Below are 23,854 nucleotides of genomic sequence, written 5' to 3'. Positions count from 1 at the left end.
CTCCTGAACCCATCCCAGTGCCCACCAGTATAAACCAGTATAAACCAGTATAGACCAGTATAGACCAGTATGGGCCTGGAGACCCCAAACCACCCCCTGTGCCCCCCAGTTCATCCCAATATCCCCCAGTGCCTCCCAAGCGCATCCCAGTGCCCACCAGTATAAACCAGTATAGACCAGTATAGACCAGTATGGGGGTGGGAGAGCCCAAACTCCAACCACTGTGTCCCCCAGTTCATCCCAGTATGGACCAGGGACCCCCCAGTCCCTCCCAGTCCCCTCCCAGTTCCATCCCAGTCCATCCCATTGACCTTCACAGTCCCCTCCCAGTCCCCTCCCATTCTATCCCAGTCTATCCCAGTCCCATCCCAATCCCTCCCACTGACCCTCCCAGTATATCCCATTGACCTTCCCAGTCCATCCCAGTCCCTCCAATTGACCCTCCCAGTCTATCCCAGTTCCCTCCCAGTCACTCCCATTGACCCTCCCAGTATATCCCATTGACTCTCCCAGTCCATCCCAGTTCCCTCCCAGTATATCCCAGTCCATCCCAGTCGATCCCATTGACCCTCCCATTGACTCTCCCAGTCTATCCCAGTTCCATCCCAGTCCCCCCCAGTCCCTACCCTTGACCCTCCCAGTATATCCCATTGACCTTTCCAGTCCATCCCAGTCCATCCCAGTTCCCCCCAGTCCATCCCAGTCCTTCCCATTGACCCTCCCAGTCCATCCCATTGACCCTTCCAGTCTATCCCAGTTGATCCCATTGACCCTCCCAGTTGATCCCATTGACCATCCCAGTCCATCCCAGTCCATCCCAGTCCATCCCATTGACCCTCCCAATCCCTCCCAGTCCATCCCATTGACCCTCCCAGTCCATCCCAGTTGATCCCATTGACCCTCCCAGTTGATCCCATTGACCATCCCAGTCCATTCCAGTCCATCCCATTGACCCTCCCAATCCCTCCCAGTCCATCCCAGTTCCCTCCCAGTCCATCCCAGTCACTCCCATTGACCCTCCCAGTATATCCCATTGACCCTCCCAGTCCATCCCAGTTCCCTCCCAGTATATCCCAGTCCATCCCAGTCGATCCCATTGACCCTCCCATTGACTCTCCCAGTCTATCCCAGTTCCATCCCAGTCCCCCCCAGTCCCTACCCTTGACCCTCCCAGTATATCCCATTGACCTTTCCAGTCCATCCCAGTCCATCCCAGTTCCCCCCAGTCCATCCCAGTCCTTCCCATTGACCCTCCCAGTCCATCCCATTGACCCTTCCAGTCTATCCCAGTTGATCCCATTGACCCTCCCAGTTGATCCCATTGACCATCCCAGTCCATCCCAGTCCATCCCAGTCCATCCCATTGACCCTCCCAATCCCTCCCAGTCCATCCCATTGACCCTCCCAGTCCATCCCAGTTGATCCCATTGACCCTCCCAGTTGATCCCATTGACCATCCCAGTCCATCCCAGTCCATCCCATTGACCCTCCCAATCCCTCCCAGTCCATCCCATTGACCCTCCCAGTCCATCCCAGTTGATCCCATTGACCCTCCCAGTTGATCCCATTGACCATCCCAGTCCATCCCAGTCCATCCCATTGACCCCCCAGTCCATCCCAGTCCATCCCATTGACCCTCCCAGTATATCCCATTGACCTTCCCAGTCCATCCCAGTCCATCCCAGTCCATCCCAGTCACTCCCATTGACCCTCCCAGTATATCCCATTGACCATCCCAGTCCATCCCAGTTCCCTCCCAGTATATCCCAGTCCATCCCAGTCGATCCCATTGACCCTCCCATTGACTCTCCCAGTCTATCCCAGTTCCATCCCAGTCCCCCCCAGTCCCTACCCTTGACCCTCCCAGTATATCCCATTGACCTTTCCAGTCCATCCCAGTCCATCCCAGTTCCCCCCAGTCCATCCCAGTCCTTCCCATTGACCCTCCCAGTCCATCCCATTGACCCTTCCAGTCTATCCCAGTTGATCCCATTGACCCTCCCAGTTGATCCCATTGACCATCCCAGTCCATCCCAGTCCATCCCATTGACCCTCCCAATCCCTCCCAGTCCATCCCATTGACCCTCCCAGTCCATCCCAGTTGATCCCATTGACCCTCCCAGTTGATCCCATTGACCATCCCAGTCCATCCCAGTCCATCCCATTGACCCTCCCAATCCCTCCCAGTCCATCCCAGTCGATCCCATTGACCCTCCCAGTTGATCCCATTGACCATCCCAGTCCATCCCAGTTCCCTCCCAGTATATCCCAGTCCATCCCAGTTGATCCCATTGACCTTCCCATTGACTCTCCCAGTCTATCCCAGTTCCATCCCAGTCCCCCCCAGTCCCTCCCATTGACCCTCTCAGTCCATCCCAGTCCCCTCCCAGTCCATCCCAGTCTATCCCAGTCTATCCCAGTCGCTCCCATTGACCCTCCCAGTATATCCCATTGACCTTCCCAGTCCATCCCAGTCCCTCCAATTGACCCTCCCAGTCTATCCCAGTCCATCCCATGGACCCTCCCAGTATATCCCAGTCCATCCCAGTCCCTCCCATTGACCCTCCCAGTCTATCCCAGTGCCTCCCAGTCCATCCCAGTATATCCCAGTCCCTCCCATTGACTCTCCCAGTCCATCCCAGTTCCCTCCCAGTCCCTCCCATTGACCTTCCCAGTCCCCCCCAGTCCATCCCAGTTCCCTCCCAGGCCCTCCCATTGACCTTCCCAGTCCCCCTCCCAGTCCATCCCAGTTCCCTCCCAGTCCCTCCCATTGACCTTCCCAGTCCCTCCCAGTCCATCCCAGTTCCCCTCCCAGTCCCTCCCATTGACCTTCCCAGTCCCTCCCAGTCTAACCCAGTTCCCTCCCAGTCCCTCCCATTGACCCTCCCAGTATATCCCATTGACCTTCCCAGTCCATCCCAGTCCCTCCAATTGACCCTCCCAATCTATCCCAGTTCCCTCCCAGTCCCCCCCAGTCCATCCAATTGACCCTCCCAGTCTATCCCAGTCCCTCCCATTAACCCTCCCAGTATATCCCATTGACCCTCCCAGTATATCCCAGTCCATCCCAGTCCCTCCCAGTCCATCCCATTGACCCTCCCAGTCCCTCCCAGTCCATCCCAGTCCCTCCCATTGACGCTCCCAGTCTATCCCAGTACTCCCACCTCCCATTGACGCTCCCAGTCTATCCCAGTACTCCCAGTATGCCCAGTTGCTCACTGGAAGCCGACGGGGAAGAGCCGCCCCCCGCTGTCCGACAGCTCCGTCAGCGCCCCCAGCGCGTCGATGCGGATGGAGCCTGCGCCCAAAACAGGGACCCCCCATCAGGGACCCCTCCAGCACCCATGGGTGCCCCCCACCCCCCCACAGCACCCATGGGTGTCCTCGACCCCCCCCCAAAACAGGGACTCTGTCAGGGACCCCAAAACAGGGACCCCAAAACAGGGACCCCCCCAAAACAGGGACCCCCCAAAACAGGGACCCCCCCACCCAGCACCCATGGGTGCTGCTGGGACCCCCCCCCAAACCAGGGACTCCAAAACAGGGATCCCGTCAGGGACCCCAAAACAGGGACCCCCCCACCCAGCACCCATGGGTGCTGCTGGGACCCCCCCCAAACCAGGGACTCCAAAACAGGGATCCCGTCAGGGACCCCAAAACAGGGACCCCCCCACCCAGCACCCATGGGTGCTGCTGGGACCCCCCCCCAAACCAGGGACTCCAAAACAGGGATCCCGTCAGGGACCCCAAAACAGGGACCCTCCGTCAGGGACCCCCCTCAGCACCCATGGGTGCTGCTGGGACCCCCCCCGAAACAGGGACCCCAAAACAGAGACCCCCCCATCAGGGACCCCTCAGCACCCATGGGTGCTGCTGGGGACCCCCAAAACAGGGACCCCAATCAGGGACCCCCCCCAGCACCCATGAGTGCCCCTGACCCCCCCTAGCACCCATGGGTGTTCCTGGGAACCCCCAAAACAGGGACCCCAATCAGGGACCCAAAACAGGGACCCCCCATCAGGGACCTCCCCCAGCACCCAATGGGTGCCCCCCACCCCCCCCAAACAGGGACCCCAATCAGGGGCCCCAAAACAGGGACCCGTCAGGACCCACAGCACCCATGCGTGCCCCTGGGACCCCCCCGAAACAGGGACCCCCCCCCCAGCACCCATGGGTGCTGCTGGGACCCCCCGCAAAACAGGGACCCCCCCAACAGGGACCCCAAAACAGGGACCACCCGTCAGGGACCCACAGCACCCATGGGTGCTCCTGGGACCCCCCAAAACAGGGACCCCCCAACAGGGACCCATCAGGGACCCCAAATCAGGGACTGCCCATCAGGGACCCCCCCAGCACCCATGGGTGCCCCCCACCCCCCCCAAAACAGGGACCCCCATCAGGAAACCCCAGCACCCATGGGTGCTCTTGGGACCCCCCCAATCAGGGTCCCCTATGGGTGCCCCCAACCCCCCCAATCAATGATTCCCCCCCCCAGCGCCCATGGGTGCCCCTGACCCCCCCAAAACCAACACCCCAACCCCACCCCCATCCCCCCAAATCCCCCCCAAAAACCCCCCCCATGGGTGCCCCCCCACCCTTGGGTGCCCCCCACCCATGGGTGCCCCTGACCCCCCAAAACCGAACACCCCAACCCCACCCCCCTCCCCCCAAATCCCCCCCAAAACACCCCCAAATCCCCCCAAAAACCCCACCCATGGGTGCCCCCCCACCCTTGGGTGCCCCCCACCCATGGGTGCCCCCCCGTACCGATGCTCATGTGGACGCTGTCGGGCTCCAGCCCCCCCAAAAACTTGCGCTTGAGGGTGAGCCCCCCGAAATCCACAAAGACCCGACGCAGCACCGAGAACCCCCCGTCGGGAACCAGCGCCTGCAACGGCACCCATGGGTGCCCCCACATCACCCAAAATCACCCAAAACACCCCAAAAATGACCCAAAATACCCCAAAAATGACCCAAAAATGACCCAAAACACCCCAAAATTGAGCAAAATGGACCCAAAATGACCCCAAAGCACAGCAGCACCCATTGGGAACCAGTGACTGCAATGGCACCCATGGGTGCCCCCGTCACCCAAAATGACCCAAAACACCCCAAAAATGACCCAAAATACCCCAAAAATGACCCAAAATAACCAAAATGACCCAAAAATCGAGCAAAATGACTCCAAAATGCAGCAGCACCCACAACCCCTCATTGGGAACCAGTGCCTGCAATGGCACCCATGGGTGCCCCCAAATCACCCAAAATCACCCAAAACACCCCAAAAATGACCCAAAATACTCCAAAAATGACCCAAAATACCCCAAAAATGACCCAAAAATGACCCAAAACACCCCAAAATTGAGCAAAATGGACCCAAAATGACCCCAAAGCACAGCAGCACCCATTGGGAACCAGTGACTGCAATGGCACCCATGGGTGCCCCCGTCACCCAAAATGACCCAAAACACCCCAAAAATGACCCAAAATACCCCAAAAATGACCCAAAATAACCCAAAATGACCCAAAAATTGAGCAAAATGACCCCAAAATGCAGCAGCACCCACAACCCCTCATTGGGAACCAGCGCCTGCAACGGCACCCATGGGTGCCCCCAAATCACCCAAAATCACCCAAAACACCCCAAAAATGACCCAAAATGCACCAAAAATGACCCAATACCCAAAATACCCAAAAATGACCCAAACAATTGAGCAAAATGGACCCAAAATTGAGCCCAAAGCACAGCAGCACCCATGAACCAATGACAGCAAGGCACCCATGGGGCTCCCGTCACCCAAATGACCCATGAACCACCCCAAAATGACCCAAAATACCCCAAAAATGACCCAAAATACCCCAAAATGACCCAAAATACCCAAAAATGACCCCAAAATCACAAGCAGCACCCACAACCCCTCATTGGCCTGCAACGGCACCCATGGGTGCCCCCACATCACCCAAAATCACCCAAAACACCCCAAAAATGACCCAAAATGCACCAAAAATGACCCAAAATACCCCAAAAATGACCCAAAATACAATGACCAAAATACCCAAAACACCCCAAAATTGAGCAAAATGGACCCAAAATGACCCCAAAGCACAGCAGCACCCATTGGGAACCAGTGACTGCAATGGCACCCATGGGTGCCCCCGTCACCCAAAATGACCCAAAACACCCCAAAAATGACCCAAAATACCCCAAAAATGACCCAAAATAACCCAAAATGACCCAAAATCGAGCACCACAACCCCACAATGGCACCAGCAGCCCCACCCATCGCCCACGGCACCCATGGGTGCCCCCACATCACCCAAAATCACCCAAACACCCCAAAAATGACCCGAAACACCCCAAAAATGACCCAAAATACCCCCAAAATGACCCAAAACACCCCAAAATTGAGCAAAATGGACCCAAAATGGACCCAAAACGCAGCAGCCCATTGGGAACCAGCGCCTGCTAGCCCATTGGGTGCCCCCCGAATCACCCACCCCCCCATGGCACCAAATGGACCCCAAAATGACCTAAAACACCCCAAAAATGACCCAAAATGAACCCAAAATGCTATGATAATGACCCCAAATCTCCCCATAATGACCCAATGATCCCCAGCACCCATGGGTGGGGGTCAGGGTGCTGGGCACCCATGGGTGCTCAACACTATATCCCCCCATAACTCCCCCAAATCCCCCCCATATCTCACCCAAATTCCCCCATAATGACTCAATAACCCCCCCAGACCCCCCTATGACTCCCCAGCACCCATGGGTGGGGGTCAGGGTGCTGGGCACCCATGGGTGCTCAACACTAAATCCCCCCAAATCCCCCCCAAATCCCCCAATAACTCCCCCAAATCCCCCCATAATGACCCATAATGACCCAATGATCCCCCAGCACCCATGGGTGCCCAGCACCCTGACCCCCACCCATGGGTGCTCAACACTGTATCCCCCCAAAACCCCCAAAAACTGCCCCAAATCCCCCCCATATCTCTCCAAATCTCCCCAATAATGACCCATAATGACCCCATGATCCCCCCAGCACCCATGGGTGGGGGTCAGGGTGCTGGGCACCCATGGGTGCTCAACACTCTATCCCCCCATAACTCTCCCAAAACCCCCAATAACTCCCCCAAATTACCCCAAATCCCCCAATAACTCCCCCAAATCCCCCCATAATGACCCAATGATCCCTCCAGCACCCATGGGTGCCCAGCACCCTGACCCCCACCCATGGGTGCTCAACACTAAATCCCCCCAAATCCCCCCCAAAACCCCCAATAACTCCCCCCGAATGCCCCAATATCCCCCCATATCCCACCCCCACCCCCTCCCACACCCCACCCATACCCCCCCCCCCCCACCCCAGCACCCATGGGTGCTCACGGTGCCGTCGAGCAGCCGCCGGTGGCGCCGGCAGAAGACGCGCTTGGGCACCCATGGGTGCTCAACACTAAATCCCCCCAAATCCCCCCTAAACCCCCAATAGCTCCCCCAAAATGCCCCAATATCACCCCCAGACCCCCCTATGACTCCCCAGCACCCATGGGTGGGGGTCAGGGTGATGGGCACCCATGGGTGCTCAACACTATATCCCCCCATAACTCCCCCTAAACCCCCAATAGCTCCCCCAAAATGACCCAATATCCCCCCATAATGACCCCAAATCACCCTATGACTCCCCAGCACCCATGGGTGCCCAGCACCCTGACCCCCACCCATGGGTGCTCAACACTAAATCCCCCCATAACTCCCCCAAAACCCCCAATAACTGCCCCAAAACCCCCAATAACTCCCCCATACCTCCCCCATATCCCACCCCCACCCCCCCCACACCCCACCCATACCCCCCCCCCCCCCCCAGCACCCATGGGTGCTCACGGTGCCGTCGAGCAGCTGCCGGTGGCGCCGGCAGAAGACGCGCTTGGGCACCCATGGGTGCTCAACACTAAATCCCCCCAAATCCCCCTAAACCCCCAATAGCTCCCCCAAAATGACCCAATATCCCCCCATAATGACCCCAAATCACCCTATGACTCCCCAGCACCCATGGGTGCCCAGCACCCTGACCCCCACCCATGGGTGCTCAACACTGTATCCCCCCAAAACCCCCAAAAACTGCCCCAAATCCCCCCCATATCTCTCCAAATCTCCCCAATAATGACCCATAATGACCCCATGATCCCTCCAGCACCCATGGGTGGGGGTCAGGGTGCTGGGCACCCATGGGTGCTCAACACTCTATCCCCCCATAACTCTCCCAAAACCCCCAATAACTCCCCCAAATTACCCCAAATCCCCCCATAATGACCCATAATGACCCAATATCCCCCCATAATGACCCAATGATCCCTCCAGCACCCATGGGTGCCCAGCACCCTGACCCCCACCCATGGGTGCTCAACACTAAATCCCCCCATAACTCCCCCAAAACCCCCAATAACTCCCCCATACCTCCCCCATATCCCACCCCCACCCCCCCCACACCCCACCCATACCCCCCCCTCCCCCCCAGCACCCATGGGTGCTCACGGTGCCGTCGAGCAGCCGCCGGTGGCGCCGGCAGAAGACGCGCTTGGGCACCCATGGGTGCTCAACACTAAATCCCCCCAAATCCCCCCTAAACCCCCAATAGCTCCCCCAAAATGCCCCAATATCACCCCCAGACCCCCCTATGACTCCCCAGCACCCATGGGTGGGGGTCAAGGTGATGGGCACCCATGGGTGCTCAACACTCTATCCCCCCATAACTCCCCCTAAACCCCCAATAGCTCCCCCAAAATGACCCAATATCCCCCCATAATGACCCTAAATCACCCTATGACTCCCCAGCACCCATGGGTGCCCAGCACCCTGACCCCCACCCATGGGTGCTCAACACTAAATCCCCCATAACTTCCCCAAATCCCCCCATATCTCCCCCAAAACCCCCAATAACTCCCCCATACCTCCCCCATATCCCACCCCCACCCCCCCCAGACCCCACCCATACCCCCCCCTCCCCCCCAGCACCCATGGGTGCTCACGGTGCCGTTGAGCAGCCGCCGGTGGCGCCGGCAGAAGACGCGCTTGGGCACCCATGGGTGCTCAACACTAAATCCCCCCAAATCCCCCCCCAAATCCCCCAATAACTCCCCCAAATCCCCCCATAATGACCCAATGATCCCCCAGCACCCATGGGTGCCCAGCACCCTGACCCCCACCCATGGGTGCTCAACACTGTATCCCCCTAAAACCCCCAAAAACTGCCCCAAATCCCCCCCATATCTCTCCAAATCTCCCCAATAATGACCCATAATGACCCCATGATCCCCCCAGCACCCATGGGTGGGGGTCAGGGTGCTGGGCACCCATGGGTGCTCAACACTATATCCCCCCATAACTCCCCCAAATCTCCCTCAAAACCCCTAATAACTGCCCCAAATCCCCCTCATATCACCCCAATTTCCCCCCATAATGACCCATAATGACCCCATGATCCCCCCAGCACCCATGGGTGGGGGTCAGGGTGCTGGGCACCCATGGGTGCTCAACACTATATAACCCCCAAATACCCCCCAAAACCCCCAAGAAGTGCCCCAAATCTCCCCAAAATCCCCCCAAATGCCCCCAAAACGACCCAATAATGACCCATAATGACCCCATGATCCCCCCAGCACCCATGGGTGCCCAGCACCCTGACCCCCACCCATGGGTGCTCAACACTGTATCCCCCCAAAACCCCCAATAACTGCCCCAAATCCCCCAATAACTCCCCTAAATCACCCCATATCTCCCCCATATCCCTCCCCAACCCCCCCCTACCCCCCCAGCACCCACGGGTGGGGGTCAGGGTGCTAGCCACCCATGGGTGCTCAACATTATATCCCCCCACATCCCCCCCAAAACCCCCAATAACTCCCCCCGAATGCCCCAATATCCCCCCATATCCCACCCCCACCCCCTCCCACACCCCACCCATACCCCCCCCCCCCCCCCCCCAGCACCCATGGGTGCTCACGGTGCCGTCGAGCAGCCGCCGGTGGCGCCGGCAGAAGACGCGCTTGTCGGCCTGGAAGGCGGCGCGGCGGCGCCGGGCGCACATGAAGTGGTAGTTGGACACGCAGGTGGCCAAACAGCACCCGACGGTGGCCCCGGGGCGGCCGCAGTGCTCGCAGCGCTGGGGGGGGGCACCCATGGGTGGGGGGCACCCATGGGTGCTCCACCACCCCCCCATAATGTTCCAAAATTGGACACAAAAGGATGGGAATTGCACCCAAATCTGAACATTAAATTAAGAGCCTGAACCCCAGTGAGACCCCAGGGGGATAATGGGGACCCAAGGGGGGCACCCATGGGTGGGGGGCACCCATGGGTGCTCCATGACCCCCCCAAATACCCAAGAGTTGGACCCAAAATGATGGGAATTGCACCCAAATCTGAACCTGAAATTAAGAGCCTGAACCCCAGTGAGACCCCAGGGGGATAATGGGGACCCAAGGGGAGCACCCATGGGTGGGGGGCACCCATGGGTGCTCCACCACCCCCCCATAATGTTCCAAAATTGGACACAAAAGGATGGGAATTGCACCCAAATCCGCACCCCGAACTGAACCCCCACATTAGATTCTGGACCACAGGGGGTTATAGGGATTGGGGGACAGCACCCATGGGTGGGGGGCACCCATGGGTGCTCCATGACCCCCCCAAATACCCAAGAGTTGGACCCAAAATGATGGGAATTGCACCCAAATCTGAACCTGAAATTAAGAGCCTGAACCCCAGTGAGACCCCAGGGGGATAATGGGGACCCAAGGGGAGCACCCATGGGTGGGGGGCACCCATGGGTGCTCCATGACCCCCCCAAATACCCAAGAGTTGGACCCAAAAGGATGGGAATTGCACCCAAATCTGAACCTGAAATTAAGAGCCTGAACCCCAGTGAGACCCCAGGGGGATAATGGGGACCCAAGGGGGGCACCCATGGGTGGGGGGCACCCATGGGTGCTCCACCACCCCCCCCATAATGTTCCAAAATTGGACCCAAAAGGATGGGAATTGCACCCAAATCCGCACCCCGAACTGAACCCCCACATTAGATTCTGGACCACAGGGGGTTATAGGGATTGGGGGACAGCACCCATGGGTGGGGGGCACCCATGGGTGCTCCATGACCCCCCTAAATACCCAAGAGTTGGACCCAAAATGATGGGAATTGCACCCAAATCTGAACATTAAATTAAGAGTCTGAACCCCAATAAGACCCCAGGGGGGTTATAGGGATTGGGGGACAGCACCCATGGGTGGGGGGCACCCATGGGTGCTCAACGACCCCCCCCAAATACCCAAGAATTGGACCCAAAAGGATGGGAATTGCACCCAAATCCAAACATTAAATTAAGAGCCTGAACCCCAATAAGACCCCAGGGGGGTTATAGGGATTGGGGGACAGCACCCATGGGTGGGGGGCACCCATGGGTGCTCAACGACCCCCCCCAAATACCCAAGAATTGCACCTAAAATCATGGGTATTGCACCCAAATCTGAACCCCAAACCCATCAGATTCAGGACGCCAGGGTGATGACTGGGACCCAAGGGGGGCACCCATGGGTGGGGGGCACCCATGGGTGCTCCACCACCCCCCCATAATGTTCCAAAATTGGACCCAAAAGGATGGGAATTGGACCCAAATCCGCACCCCGAACTGAACCCCCACATCAGATTCTGGACTGTATGGGGTTTATAGGGGAGCACCCATGGGTGGGGGGCACCTATGGGTGGGGGACACCTATGGGTGCTCAACGACCCCCCCAAATACTCAAGAGTTGGACCCAAAATGATGGGAATTGGACCCAAATCTGAACCCCAAACTGAACCCTTAGATCAGTCCCTGCACCCCATTGGAGTTATAGGGATTGGGGGACAGCACCCATGGGTGGGGGGCACCCATGGGTGCTCGGCACCCTCCATAATGATCAAAAATTGGACCCAAAAGGATGGGAATTGCACCCAAAGTTGAGCCCCAAAGTGAACCCCCACATTAGATTCGGGACCCCAGGGGGTCTATAGAGATTGGGGAACAGCACCCATGGGTGGGGGGCACCCATGGGTGCTCCCCTGGATGCCCCAAAATCGCCACTTTAACCTCCAGAATCACCATCTGAAGCCCCATAAGTACCTCCCCCAGCCCCACAAGTGCCCCCCCCAGCCCCATAAGTGCTCCCTCAGCCCCACAACTGCTCCCCCTCAGCCCCATAAGTGTCTCCCCAGCACCCATGGGTGCTCCCCCAGATGCCCCAGGATCACCATCTGAAGCCCCATAAGTGTCCCTCCCAGCCCCATAAGTGTCTCCCCAGCCCGACAACTGCCCCCCCCAGCCCCATAAGTGCCTCCCCAGCCCCATAACCACCCCCCCAGCCCCATAACTGCTCCCCCCCAGCCCCATAACTGCTCTCCCGGATGCCCCAAAATCGCCACTTTAACCCCCAAAATCACCATCTAACGCCCCATAAGTGCCTCCCCCAGCCCCATAAGCGCCCCTCCAGCCCCATAACCACCCCCACAGCCCCATAACTGCTCCCCCTCAGCCCCATAAGTGCCTCCCCAGCCCCATAAGTGTCTCCCCCAGATGCCCCAATATCGCCACTTTAACCCCCAAAATCACCATCTGACGCCCCATAAGTGCCTCCCCCAGACCCACAAGTGCCCCAGCCCCATAACCACCCCCCCAGCCCCATAACTGCTCCCCCTCAGCCCCATAAGTGTCTCCCCCAGATGCCCCAATATCGCCACTTTAACCCCCAAAATCACCATCTGAAGCCCCATAAGTGCCTCCCCCAGACCCACAAGTGCCCCCCCAGCCCCATAACCACCCCCCCAGCCCCATAACTGCTCCCCCAGATGCCTCAAAATCGCCACTTTAACCCCCGAAATCACCATCTGACGCCCCATAAGTGCCTCCCCAGCCCCACAAGTGTCCCGTATCACCCATGGGTGCTCCCCCGGATGCCCCAAACCCACCACTTTAACCCCCAAAATCGCCACTTTAACCCCCGAAATCACCATCTGAAGCCCCATAAGTGCCTCCCCCAGCCCCACAAGTGCCCCCCCCAGCCCCACAGGTGCCCCACGCACCATCTGGCGCCCCCTGGCCACGGCGGCGTGCACGTTGCGCAGCGCCCCGTCCCCGTCCTCCTGCACCTCGGCCGACCAGAGCGCGCAGTTCACGTGCGCCCACTCGTCCTGCCCCAGGTACAGCAGCCGCCCCGCGTCCTATGGGAGAACGGGACCTATAGGGGCCTATAGACACCTATAGAGACCTATAGAGATCAATAGAGACCCATAGAGACCCACTCGTCCTGGCCCAGGTACAGCAGCCGCCCCGCGTCCTATGGGAGAACGGGACCTATAGGCACCTATAGACACCTATAGAGACCTATAGAGATCAATAGAGACCCATAGAGACCCACTCGTCCTGGCCCAGGTAGAGCAGCCGCCCCGCGTCCTATGGGAGAACGGGACCTATAGGCACCTATAGACACCTATAGAGACCTATAGAGATCAATAGAGACCCATAGAGACCCACTCGTCCTGGCCCAGGTAGAGCAGCCGCCCCGCGTCCTATGGGAGAACGGGACCTATAGGCACCTATAGACACCTATAGAGACCTATAGAGACCAATAGAGACCCATAGAGACCCACTCGTCCTGGCCCAGGTAGAGCAGCCGCCCCGCGTCCTATGGGAGAACGGGACCTATAGGCACCTATAGACACCTATAGAGACCTATAGAGATCAATAGAGACCCATAGAGACCCACTCGTCCTGGCCCAGGTACAGCAGCCGCCCCGCGTCCTATGGGAGAACGGGACCTATAGGCACCTATAGACACCTATAGAGACCTATAGAGATCAATAGAGACCCATAGAGACCCATAGAGACCCACTCGTCCTGGCCCAGGTAGAGCAGCCGCCCCACGTCCTATGGGAGAACGGGACCTATAGGCACCTATAGACACCTATAGAGACCTATAGAGATCAATAGAGACCCATAGAGACCCATAGAGACCCACTCGTCCTGGCCCAGGTAGAGCAGCCGCCCCGCGTCCTATGGGAGAACGGGACCTATAGGCACCTATAGACACCTATAGAGACCTATAGAGACCAATAGAGACCCATAGAGACCCATAGAGACCCACTCGTCCTGCCCCTGCCGCAGCCACCCCGCGTCCTATGGGGAGAATCAGCACCTATAGGGGCCTATAAACACCTATAGGCACCTATAGACACCTATAGAATCTACTGACATCTATAGAGACCCATAGAGACCAATAGAGACCCATAGACACCCATAGAGACCCATAGAGACACATAGAGACCATAGAAACACATACAGACCATAGAGACACATAGAGACCAGAGAGACACATAGAGACCCACAGCGACCCATAGAGACCAATAGAGACCAATAGGGAACCATAGAGACCATAGAGACCCATAGAGACCCATAGAAACCAATGGAGACCATAGACACCACAGAGACCCATAGGGAACCATAGGGACCATAGAGACCAACAGAGACCATAGAGACCCATAGAGACCCATAGAGAACCATAGAGACCATAGAGACCCATAGGGAACCATAGAGACCCATAGAGATCAATAGAGACCCATAGAGATCAATAGAGACCCATAGGGAACCATAGAGACCATAGAGACCAATAGAGACCATAGAGACCCATAGAGAACAATAGGAACCCATAGAGACCCACTCGTCCTGCCCCAGGTACAGCAGCCGCCCCGCGTCCTATGGGAGAATGAGCACCTATAGGGGCCTATAGGCACCTATAGACACCTATAGAATCTACTGACATCTATAGAGATCCATAGAGATCCATAGAGATACATAGAGACCATAGAGAACAATAGAGAACAATAGAGAACAATAGAGAACAATAGGGACCCATAGAGACCAATAGATACCATAGAGACCCATAGAGAACAATAGAGACCCATAGAGAACAATAGAGTCCCATAGAGACCATAGAGTCCCATAGAGACCATAGAGACACATAGAGACCCATAGGGAACCATAGACACACATAGAGACCATAGAGACAAATAGAGACCATGGAGACCATAGAGACACATAGAGACCCATAGAGACCATAGAGACCCATAGAGACCATAGGGACCCATAGAGACCATAGAGACCCATAGAGATCCATAGAGACCCATAGAGGTCAATAGAGACCCATAGAGACCCACTCGTCCTGGCCCAGGTACAGCAGCCGCCCCGCGTCCTATGGGAGAACGGGACCTATAGGGGCCTATAGGCACCTATAGACACCTACAGAGACCAATAGAGACCCATAGAGACCCATAGAGACCCACTCGTCCTGCCCCAGGTACAGCAGCCACCCCGCGTCCTATGGGGAGAATGAGCACCTATAGGCACCTATAGACACCTATAGAATCTACTGACATCTATAGAGACCCATAGAGACCAATAGAGACCCATAGACACCCATAGAGACCCATAGAGACACATAGAGACCATAGAAACACATACAGACCATAGAGACACATAGAGACCAGAGAGACACATAGAGACCCACAGCGACCCATAGAGACCAATAGAGACCAATAGGGAACCATAGAGACCATAGAGACCCATAGAGACCCATAGAAACCAATGGAGACCATAGACACCACAGAGACCCATAGGGAACCATAGGGACCATAGAGACCAACAGAGACCATAGAGACCCATAGAGACCCATAGAGAACCATAGAGACCATAGAGACCCATAGGGAACCATAGAGACCCATAGAGATCAATAGAGACCCATAGAGACCCATAGAGACCATAGAGACCAATAGAGACCATAGAGACCCATAGAGAACAATAGGAACCCATAGAGACCCACTCGTCCTGCCCCAGGTACAGCAGCCGCCCCGCGTCCTATGGGAGAATGAGCACCTATAGGGGCCTATAGGCACCTATAGACACCTATAGAATCTACTGATACCTATAGAGATCCATAGAGATCCATAGAGATACATAGAGACCATAGAGAACAACAGAGAACAATAGAGAACAATAGAAAACAATGGAGAACAAAAGAGAACAATAGAGAACAATAGAGAACAATAGGGACCCATAGAGACCAATAGATACCATAGAGACCCATAGAGAACAATAGAGACCCATAGAGACCATAGAGTCCCATAGAGACCCATAGAGACACATAGAGACACATAGAGACCCATAGAGACCAATAGGGAACCACAGACACACATAGAGACCATAGAGACAAATAGAGACCATGGAGACCATAGAGACACATAGAGACCCATAGAGAACAACAGGGACCCATAGAGACCCATAGAGACCCAGAGAGACCCACTCGTCCTGCCCCAGGTACAGCAGTCGCCCCGCGTCCTATAGGGAGAACGGGACCTATAGGGGCCTATAGGCACCTATAAAGACCTATAGACACCTACAGAATCTACTGACATCTATAGAGACCCATAGAGACCAATAGAGACCCACTCGTCCTGCCCCATATAGAGTAGCCGGCCTGCGTCCTGGGGGGTGAACAGGACCTATAGGCGCCTATAGACACCTATAGAACCTACTGACATCTATAGACCCCCATAGAGACCAATAGAGACCATAGAGATCCATAGAGAACAATAGGGACCCATAGACCATAGAGACCCATAGAGACCCATAGAGAACAATAGGGACTCATAGAGACCAATAGAGACCCATAGAAACCAATAGGGAACCATAGAGACCATAGAGACCCATAGAGACGCATAGAGACAAATAGAGACCATGGAGACCATAGAGACCCACAGAGACCCATAGAGACCCATAGAGGTCAATAGAGACCCATAAAGACCCACTCGTCCTGCCCCAGGTACAGCAGCCGCCCCGCGTCCTATGGGAGAACGGGACCTATAGGGGCCTATAGGCACCTATAGACACCTATAGAGACCAATAGAGACCCATAGAGACCCATAGAGACCCACTTGTCCTGCCCCATATAGAGTAGCTGGCCCGCGTCCTGCGGGGGGAACAGGACCTATAGGTGCCTATAGAACCTACTGACATCTATAGAGACCAATAGAGACCATAGGGAACAATAGGGACCCATAGAAACCATAGAGTCCCATAGAGACCATAGAGACCATAGAGACCCATAGAGACCCATAGGGAACCATAGAGTCCCATAGAGACACATAGAGACCACAGAGACCAACAGGGACCATAGAGACCCAGTGAGACCCATAGAGACCAATAGGGACCCATAGGGACCAACAGAGACCATAGAGACCCATAGAGACCCATACGGACCCACAGAGACCATAGAGACCCATAGAGACCAACAGGGACCATCGAGACCCACAGAGACCATAGAGACACCTACCCACTGCCCCCCACCCACTGCCCCCCACCCATTGCCCCCCCCATTGCCCCCACCCATTAACACCCCACCCACTGACACCCCACCCATTAACACCCCACCCATTGAACTCCCACCCATTAACACCCCACCCATTAACACCCCACCCACTGCCCCCCACCCACTGCCCCCCACCCATTGACACCCCACCCATTAACACCCCACCCACTAACACCCCACCCACTGACCCCCCACCCATTAACACCCCACCCATTGACCCCCACCCATTGACCTCCCACCCATTGACCCCCACCCATTAACACCCCACCCATTAACACCCCACCCATTGACCCCCACCCATTAACACCCCACCCATTAACACCCCACCCACTGACCCCCCACCCATTAACACCCCACCCATTGACCCCCACCCATTAACCCCCCACTCATCCCCCTCCCCATTAACCCCTCCCCCACTGCCCCCCCATTGACCCCCCCCATTGACTCCCACCCATCCCCCTCCCCATTAACCCCATCCCCACTCCCCCCCACCCATTGACCCCCACCCATTGACCCCCCATTGACGCCCCACCCATTGCCCCTCCCATTAACCCCCCACCCATTGACCCCCCCCATTGACCCCCACCCATTGACCCCCCACCCATCCCTCTCCCCATTAACCCCTCCCCACTACCCCCCTATTGACCCCCACCCATTGACCCCCACCCATTAACCCCCCACCCATCCCCTTCCCCATTAACCCCTCCCCACTGCCCCCCACCCATTAACACCCCACCCATTGACCCCCACCCATTAACACCCCACCCACTGACCCCCCACCTATTAACACCCCACCCATTGACCCCCACCCATCCCCCTCCCCATTAACCCCTCCCCACTACCCCCCTATTGACCCCCACCCATTGACCCCCACCCATTAACCCCTCACCCATCCCCTTCCCCATTAACCCCTCCCCCACTGTCCCCCCCATTGACCCCCCACCCATTGACCCCCCACCCATCCCCCTCCCCATTAACTCCTCCCCCACTGCCCCCCACCCATTGACCCCCACCCATTGACCCCCACCCATTAACCCCCCACCCATTGACCCACCCATTGACCCCCCACCCATTGACCCACCCATTGACCCCCACCCATCCCCTCCCCACTGCCCCCCACTCATTGACCCCCCCATTGACCCCCACCCATCCCCCTCCCCATTAACCCCTCCCCATTAACCCCTCCCCATTAACCCCTCCCCCACCGCCCCCCACCCATCTCCCTCCCCATTAACCCCTCCCCACTACCCCCCTATTGACCCCCACCCATTGACCCCCACCCATTAATCCCCCACCCTTTGACCCCCACCCATTGACCCCCACCCATCCCCCTCCCCACTAACACCCCCCCCATTGCCCCCCACCCATCCCCCTCCCCATTAACCCCTCCCCATTGACCCCCACCTATTGACCCCTCCACCCATTGCCCCCCACCCATGGACCCCCCACCCATGGACCCCCCACCCATAGACCCCCCCCCACCTGCGCGGGCTGGTCCCCCGTGGTCAGGCAGAGGGCGCAGAGCCGCTCGTCCGCCCCTCCCCCCCCCGCCGCCTTGGGCACCGCCGGCTCCGCCCCCTCGGGGCCTGGGGGAGGGGCGGGGTCAGCGGGGGGCGGGGGGGAAGGGACCCAGGCGTCCGGGTGTCCCCTTCACCCCCCAAAATGGACCCAGGTGGTTGGGACCCGCCAAAAGGGACCCAGGCGTCCGGGTGCTTCTCTACCCCCCCCATAGGGGACACAGGTATCCGGGACCCCCCCAAAAGGGACCCAGGCATCCGGGTGCCCCCTTCCCCCCAATAGGGGACACAGGTATCCAGAATCCCCCCAAAAGGGACCCAGGCGTCCGGGTGTCCCCTTCACCCCCCATAATGGACCCAGGTGGTTGGGACCTCCCAAAAGGGACCCAGGCGTCCGGGTGCTTCCCTATATCCCCATAGGGGACCCAGGTATCTGGGGACCCCCCCAAAAGGGACCCAGGCGTCCGGGAACCCCCCTCCCCGCTACAGGGGACTCAGGCGTCCCCTTTCCATCCCCCCAAAGGGACCCAGGTGTCCGGGAGCCCCCTCTTCCTCTTTCTCTCCTCCCCAAAAAGGGACCCAGGCATCCGGGAGCCCCCTCTCCCTCTTCCCCTCCCCCCCAAAAAGGGACCCAGGCGTCCGAGAGCCCCTCTCCCTCTTCCCCTCCCCCCCAAAAAGGGACCCAGGCGTCCGGGAGCCCCCTCTCCCTCTTCCCCTCCCCCCCAAAAAGGGACCCAGGCGTCCGGGTGCTTCCCTACCCCCCGCCATAGGGGACACAGGTATCTGGGACCCCCCCGACAAGGGACCCAGGCGTCCGGGGAACCCCCCCAAAAAGGGACCCAGGCGTCCGGGAGCCCCCTCTCCTTCTTCCCCCCCCCGCCCCAAAAAGGGACCCAGGCGTCCAGGCACTCACCGGGGGATGTCGGGGGGTCCGGGGGGGTCCCCAATGCGTAGTTGTGATCGGGCGACCAGGCGTCCAGGCACTCACCGGGGGATGTCGGGGGGTCCGGGGGGGTCCCCAATGCGTAGTTGTGATCGGGCGACGGGGGGGGAACCACCTGGGGCAACAGCCCGCTGGGGGGGGGTCAGCACCCCAAAAACACCCCAAGACCCCCCCAAAGTGACCCTGGGACCCCAAAAACCCCCCAAGGACCCTCCCTGAACCCCCAAAGTTTAAGACCCCCCCCAAACTGACCCTGGGACCCCCAAATTCCCCCCCCCAGCCCCCCCTTGAACCCCCCAAATTACCCCCCCACTCCCATTTCAACCCAACCCCCCCCGCCCCCCCCTTTCCCCACCCCCTCCCTGGCCCCGCCCCCTTTTGACCCCTCTCCTTTCTGACTCCGCCCCCTCATTTGACCCCACCCACCCCCTCTTCTGGCCCCGCCCCCTTTTGACCCCTCCCCTTTCCTGGCCCCGCCCCCTTTTACCCCTTCTCTGGCTCCACCCCCTTTTGACCCCTCTGGTTTCCTGACCCCGCCCCCTTTTGACCCCTCCCCTTTCCTGGCCCCGCCCCCTTTTGCCCCTTCTCTGGCTCCATCCCCTTTTGACCCCTCCCCTTTCCTGGTACCGCCTCCTTTTGCCCCTCCCCTTTCCTGGCCCCGCCCCCTTTTGCCCCTTCTCTGGCTCCACCCCCTTTTGACCCCTCCCCTTTCCTGGTCCCGCCTCCTTTTGCCCTCCCCTTTTCTGGCCCCGCCCCTTTTGCCCCTTATCTGGCTCCACCCCCTCTTGGCCCCTCCCCTTTCCTGGCCCCGCCCCCCTTTGCCCCTTCTCTGGCTCCACCCCCTTTTGACCCCTCCCCTTTCTGACTCCGCCCCCTCATTTGACCCCACCCACCCCCCTCTTCTGGCCCCGCCCCTTTTGACCCCTCCCCTTTTCCTGGCTCCACCCCCCTTTTGCCCCTCCCCTTTCCTGGCCCCGCCCCCTCAAAATGACCCACCCCCTCCCTTTCCTGGCCCCTCCCCCCTTTCCTGGCCCCGCCCCCTTTTCTGGTCCACCCCTCCCCCTTCTGGCCCTTTCCCCTCACTTGTCCCCACCCCCCCACTTGACCCCTCCCCTTTTCTGGCCCCGCCCCCTCCCCCTTGGCCCCGCCCCCTCCCCCCTTGGCCCCGCCCCCTCTCACCCGGCCCCTCCCCCACTGCAGCTCAGGGCGTCTCTGATGTCGAACCCGGGGAAGGCGCCGCCATCAGCTGGGGGAGGGCGAGGGGCACCCATGGGTGTCACTGACACCCCCACCCATGGGTGTCACCGACCCCCCCACTCATGGTGTCACCGACCCCAATGGTGTCACAACCCCCACCCATGGGTGTCAATGACCCCCCACCCATGGGTGTCACCGACCCCCCCACTCATGGGTGTCACCGACCCCAATGGTGTCACAACCCCACCCATGGTGTCACTGACCCCCCCACCCATGGGTGTCACCGACCCCACCCATGGGTGTCACTGACCCCCCCCATGGGTGTCACCGACCCCACCCATGGGTGTCACTGACCCCACCCATGGGTGTCACTGACCCCCCCACCCATGGGTGTCACTGACCCCAACGGTGTCACCGACCCCACCCACGGGTGTCACTGACCCCCCCCCATGGGTGTCACCGACCCCACCCATGAGTGTCACCAACCCCACCCATGAGTGTCACTGACCCCAATGGTGTCACAACCCCCACCCACGGGTGTCACTGACCCCAATGACGTCACAACCCCACCCATGGGTGTCACTGACCCCCCCATAGACACCCCCCATGGGTCCCCCCACCTCATAGGGACCCCCATTAATATCCCCCATAGCTACTCCCCCATGGGACCCCCCATTACTGACCCCCCCCAACCCACGGGTGCCCCCCACCCCCCCATGGGTGCTGCCCTCCCCCACCTGTCGGAAGGTCTCTTCGGCGCCCCCCCGCCCCTCCCCCGCAGCAGCACCCCAGCACGTCGCGGTGAAGCTCTGCTGAACATGGGGGCACCCATGGGTGCTGGGGGGCACCACGGGACCCCCACCACCCCGAGACCCCCAGCACCCATAGGACTCCCCAGCACCCATAGGATCCCCCCCCAAACCATGGGACCCCGTATAACCTGCTGAACATGGGGGCACCCATGGGTGCTGGGGGCACTCATGGGACCCCCACCCACCCCGAGACCCCCCAGCACCCATAGGACCCCCAGCACCCATAGATCCCCCCGCAAACCATGGGACCCCCGCATAACCTGCTGAACATGGGGCACCCATGGGTGCTGGGGGCACCTATAGGACCTCCACCCACCTCGAGACCCCCAGCACCATAGGACCCCCCAGCACCCATAGGATCCCCCGCAAAACCATGGACCCCACATAACCTGCTGTACATAGGGGAGCACCCATGGGTGCTAGGGGGGCACCCATGGGAATCCCCCACCCACCCCAAGCCCCCCCAGCACGCATAGGCCCCACCCCCTATAGCACCCATGGGTGCCCCCACCCCCAACCCCCCATATACCAACCAACCCTCCCTCCCCACTCCCTATAGCACCCATAGGTGCCCCCCCACCCATAGCTGCCCATAGCACCCATGGATGCCCCCACCCCTAACCCCCCATATACCAACCAACCCCCCCTTCCCACTCCCTATAGCACCCATAGGTACTCCCCCACCCATGGGCACCCCATAGCACCCATAGGTGCCCCAGAGCACCCATGGGCGCCCCCAGCACCCATAGGTGCCCCATCCCCATCCCCATGCCCTCCCCCCATTCCCCCTCATTGTGAACCCCCCACCCCCCATAGCTGCCCCACCCCCCATAGCTGCCCCCAGCACCCATAGCTGCCCCCCAGCACCATAGGCACCCCATAGCACCCATAGGACCCCCATAGCACCCATGGGCGCCCCCTCACAGGGACCCGTAGTGCCCGTTCTCCAGCAGCGCCCCCACAGCCCCCAGGTCACATGGCCTGGGTATGCAGCTTCACCCCCCCGGGGGGCACTGGTGCGGGGGGGAGGGGTCAGCGCCCGGACGCCTGGGTCCCCCCGGACGCCTGGGTCCCATCCCAATAACCTGCCCCCGAAGCCTGGGTCCCTCTGCTGACACCCCATCCCGGACGCCTGGGTCCCTCTGCTGACACCCCCCCACCCTGTCCCGGACACCTGGGTCCCCCCAGGTCCACCCCTACCAATGGGTCCCCCCGCTACCCCGGACGCCTGGGTCCTCCGGACGCCTGGTCCCATCTCAATAACCTGCCCCTGACGCCTGAGTCCCTCTGCTGACACCCCCCCACCCTGTCCCGACGCCTGGGTCCCCCCAGACCCCCACATGACCAGTGGATCCACCCCCCACCCCGGACGCCTGGGTCCTCCCGGACGCCTGGGTCCCCTGACCGGGTCCCCCCACCCATGGGTTCCCCTCAATCCCCGGATGCCTGAGTCCCCCAGGACCCCCCCACCCATGGTTCCCCCCCTATCCCGGATGCCTGGGTCCCCCGGATGCCTGAGTCCCCACCACCCCACCATGAGTTCTCCCGAATGCCTGGGTCCCCCGGACGCTTGGGTCCCCCCACTAAGTAACCTGCCCCCGGACGCCTGGGTCCCCCGGATGCCTAGGTCCCCCCCACCAGTAACTGCCCCGGACGCCTGGGTCCCCCGGACGCCTGGGTCCCCCACCGAGTACCTGCCCCCGGATGCCTGGGTCCCCCCGGACGCCTGGGTCCCCTCGGACGCCTGGGTACCCCCCACTAAGTACCTGGCCCCGGACGCCTGGGTCCTCCCGAACGCCTGGGTCCCCCACCGAGTAACCTGCCCCCGGACGCCTGGGTCCCCCCGGACGCCTGGGTCCCCCCCCTGCCCCACCATGAGTTCTCCCGGACGCCTGGGTCCCCCTGGACACCTGGGTCCCCCCACTAAG

General features: G+C 59.5%; 3 protein-coding genes across 3 annotated transcripts in view; 1 reads left to right on the top strand and 2 right to left on the bottom strand.

The window, feature by feature from the left end:
• The window catches only part of LOC308051188 (histone-lysine N-methyltransferase 2B-like), a gene marked incomplete at both ends in the record, with an annotated part of 29,759 nt that extends 8,571 nt beyond the window's left edge, over window positions 1-21,188 (bottom strand). Inside the window, 7 exons of the mRNA XM_080361538.1 lie at window positions 3,220-3,298; window positions 4,768-4,888; window positions 10,007-10,165; window positions 13,121-13,258; window positions 18,940-19,043; window positions 19,963-20,048; window positions 21,097-21,188. Of these exons, the coding sequence (XP_080217664.1) occupies window positions 3,220-3,298; window positions 4,768-4,888; window positions 10,007-10,165; window positions 13,121-13,258; window positions 18,940-19,043; window positions 19,963-20,048; window positions 21,097-21,188 (779 nt within the window). The remainder of the gene's footprint in view (window positions 1-3,219; window positions 3,299-4,767; window positions 4,889-10,006; window positions 10,166-13,120; window positions 13,259-18,939; window positions 19,044-19,962; window positions 20,049-21,096) is intronic.
• PSENEN (presenilin enhancer, gamma-secretase subunit) overlaps window positions 1-23,854 on the top strand; it is a 156,706-nt gene that overhangs the window by 85,139 nt on the left and 47,713 nt on the right. The gene's annotated exons all lie outside the window — the stretch shown is intronic.
• Window positions 22,856-23,854, bottom strand: part of LOC308051187 (uncharacterized protein) — a gene marked incomplete at its 5' end in the record, with an annotated part of 32,981 nt that continues 31,982 nt past the window's right edge. Inside the window, one exon of the mRNA XM_080361537.1 lies at window positions 22,856-22,939. Within this exon, the coding sequence (XP_080217663.1) occupies window positions 22,922-22,939 (18 nt within the window). The 3' untranslated portion in view covers window positions 22,856-22,921. The remainder of the gene's footprint in view (window positions 22,940-23,854) is intronic.

Source organism: Nesoenas mayeri, assembly GCF_963082525.1.
Source record: "Nesoenas mayeri genome assembly, chromosome: 33".
Taxonomy (NCBI): Eukaryota; Metazoa; Chordata; class Aves; order Columbiformes; family Columbidae; genus Nesoenas; species Nesoenas mayeri.
This window is presented reverse-complemented; position numbering and strand designations above follow the sequence as displayed.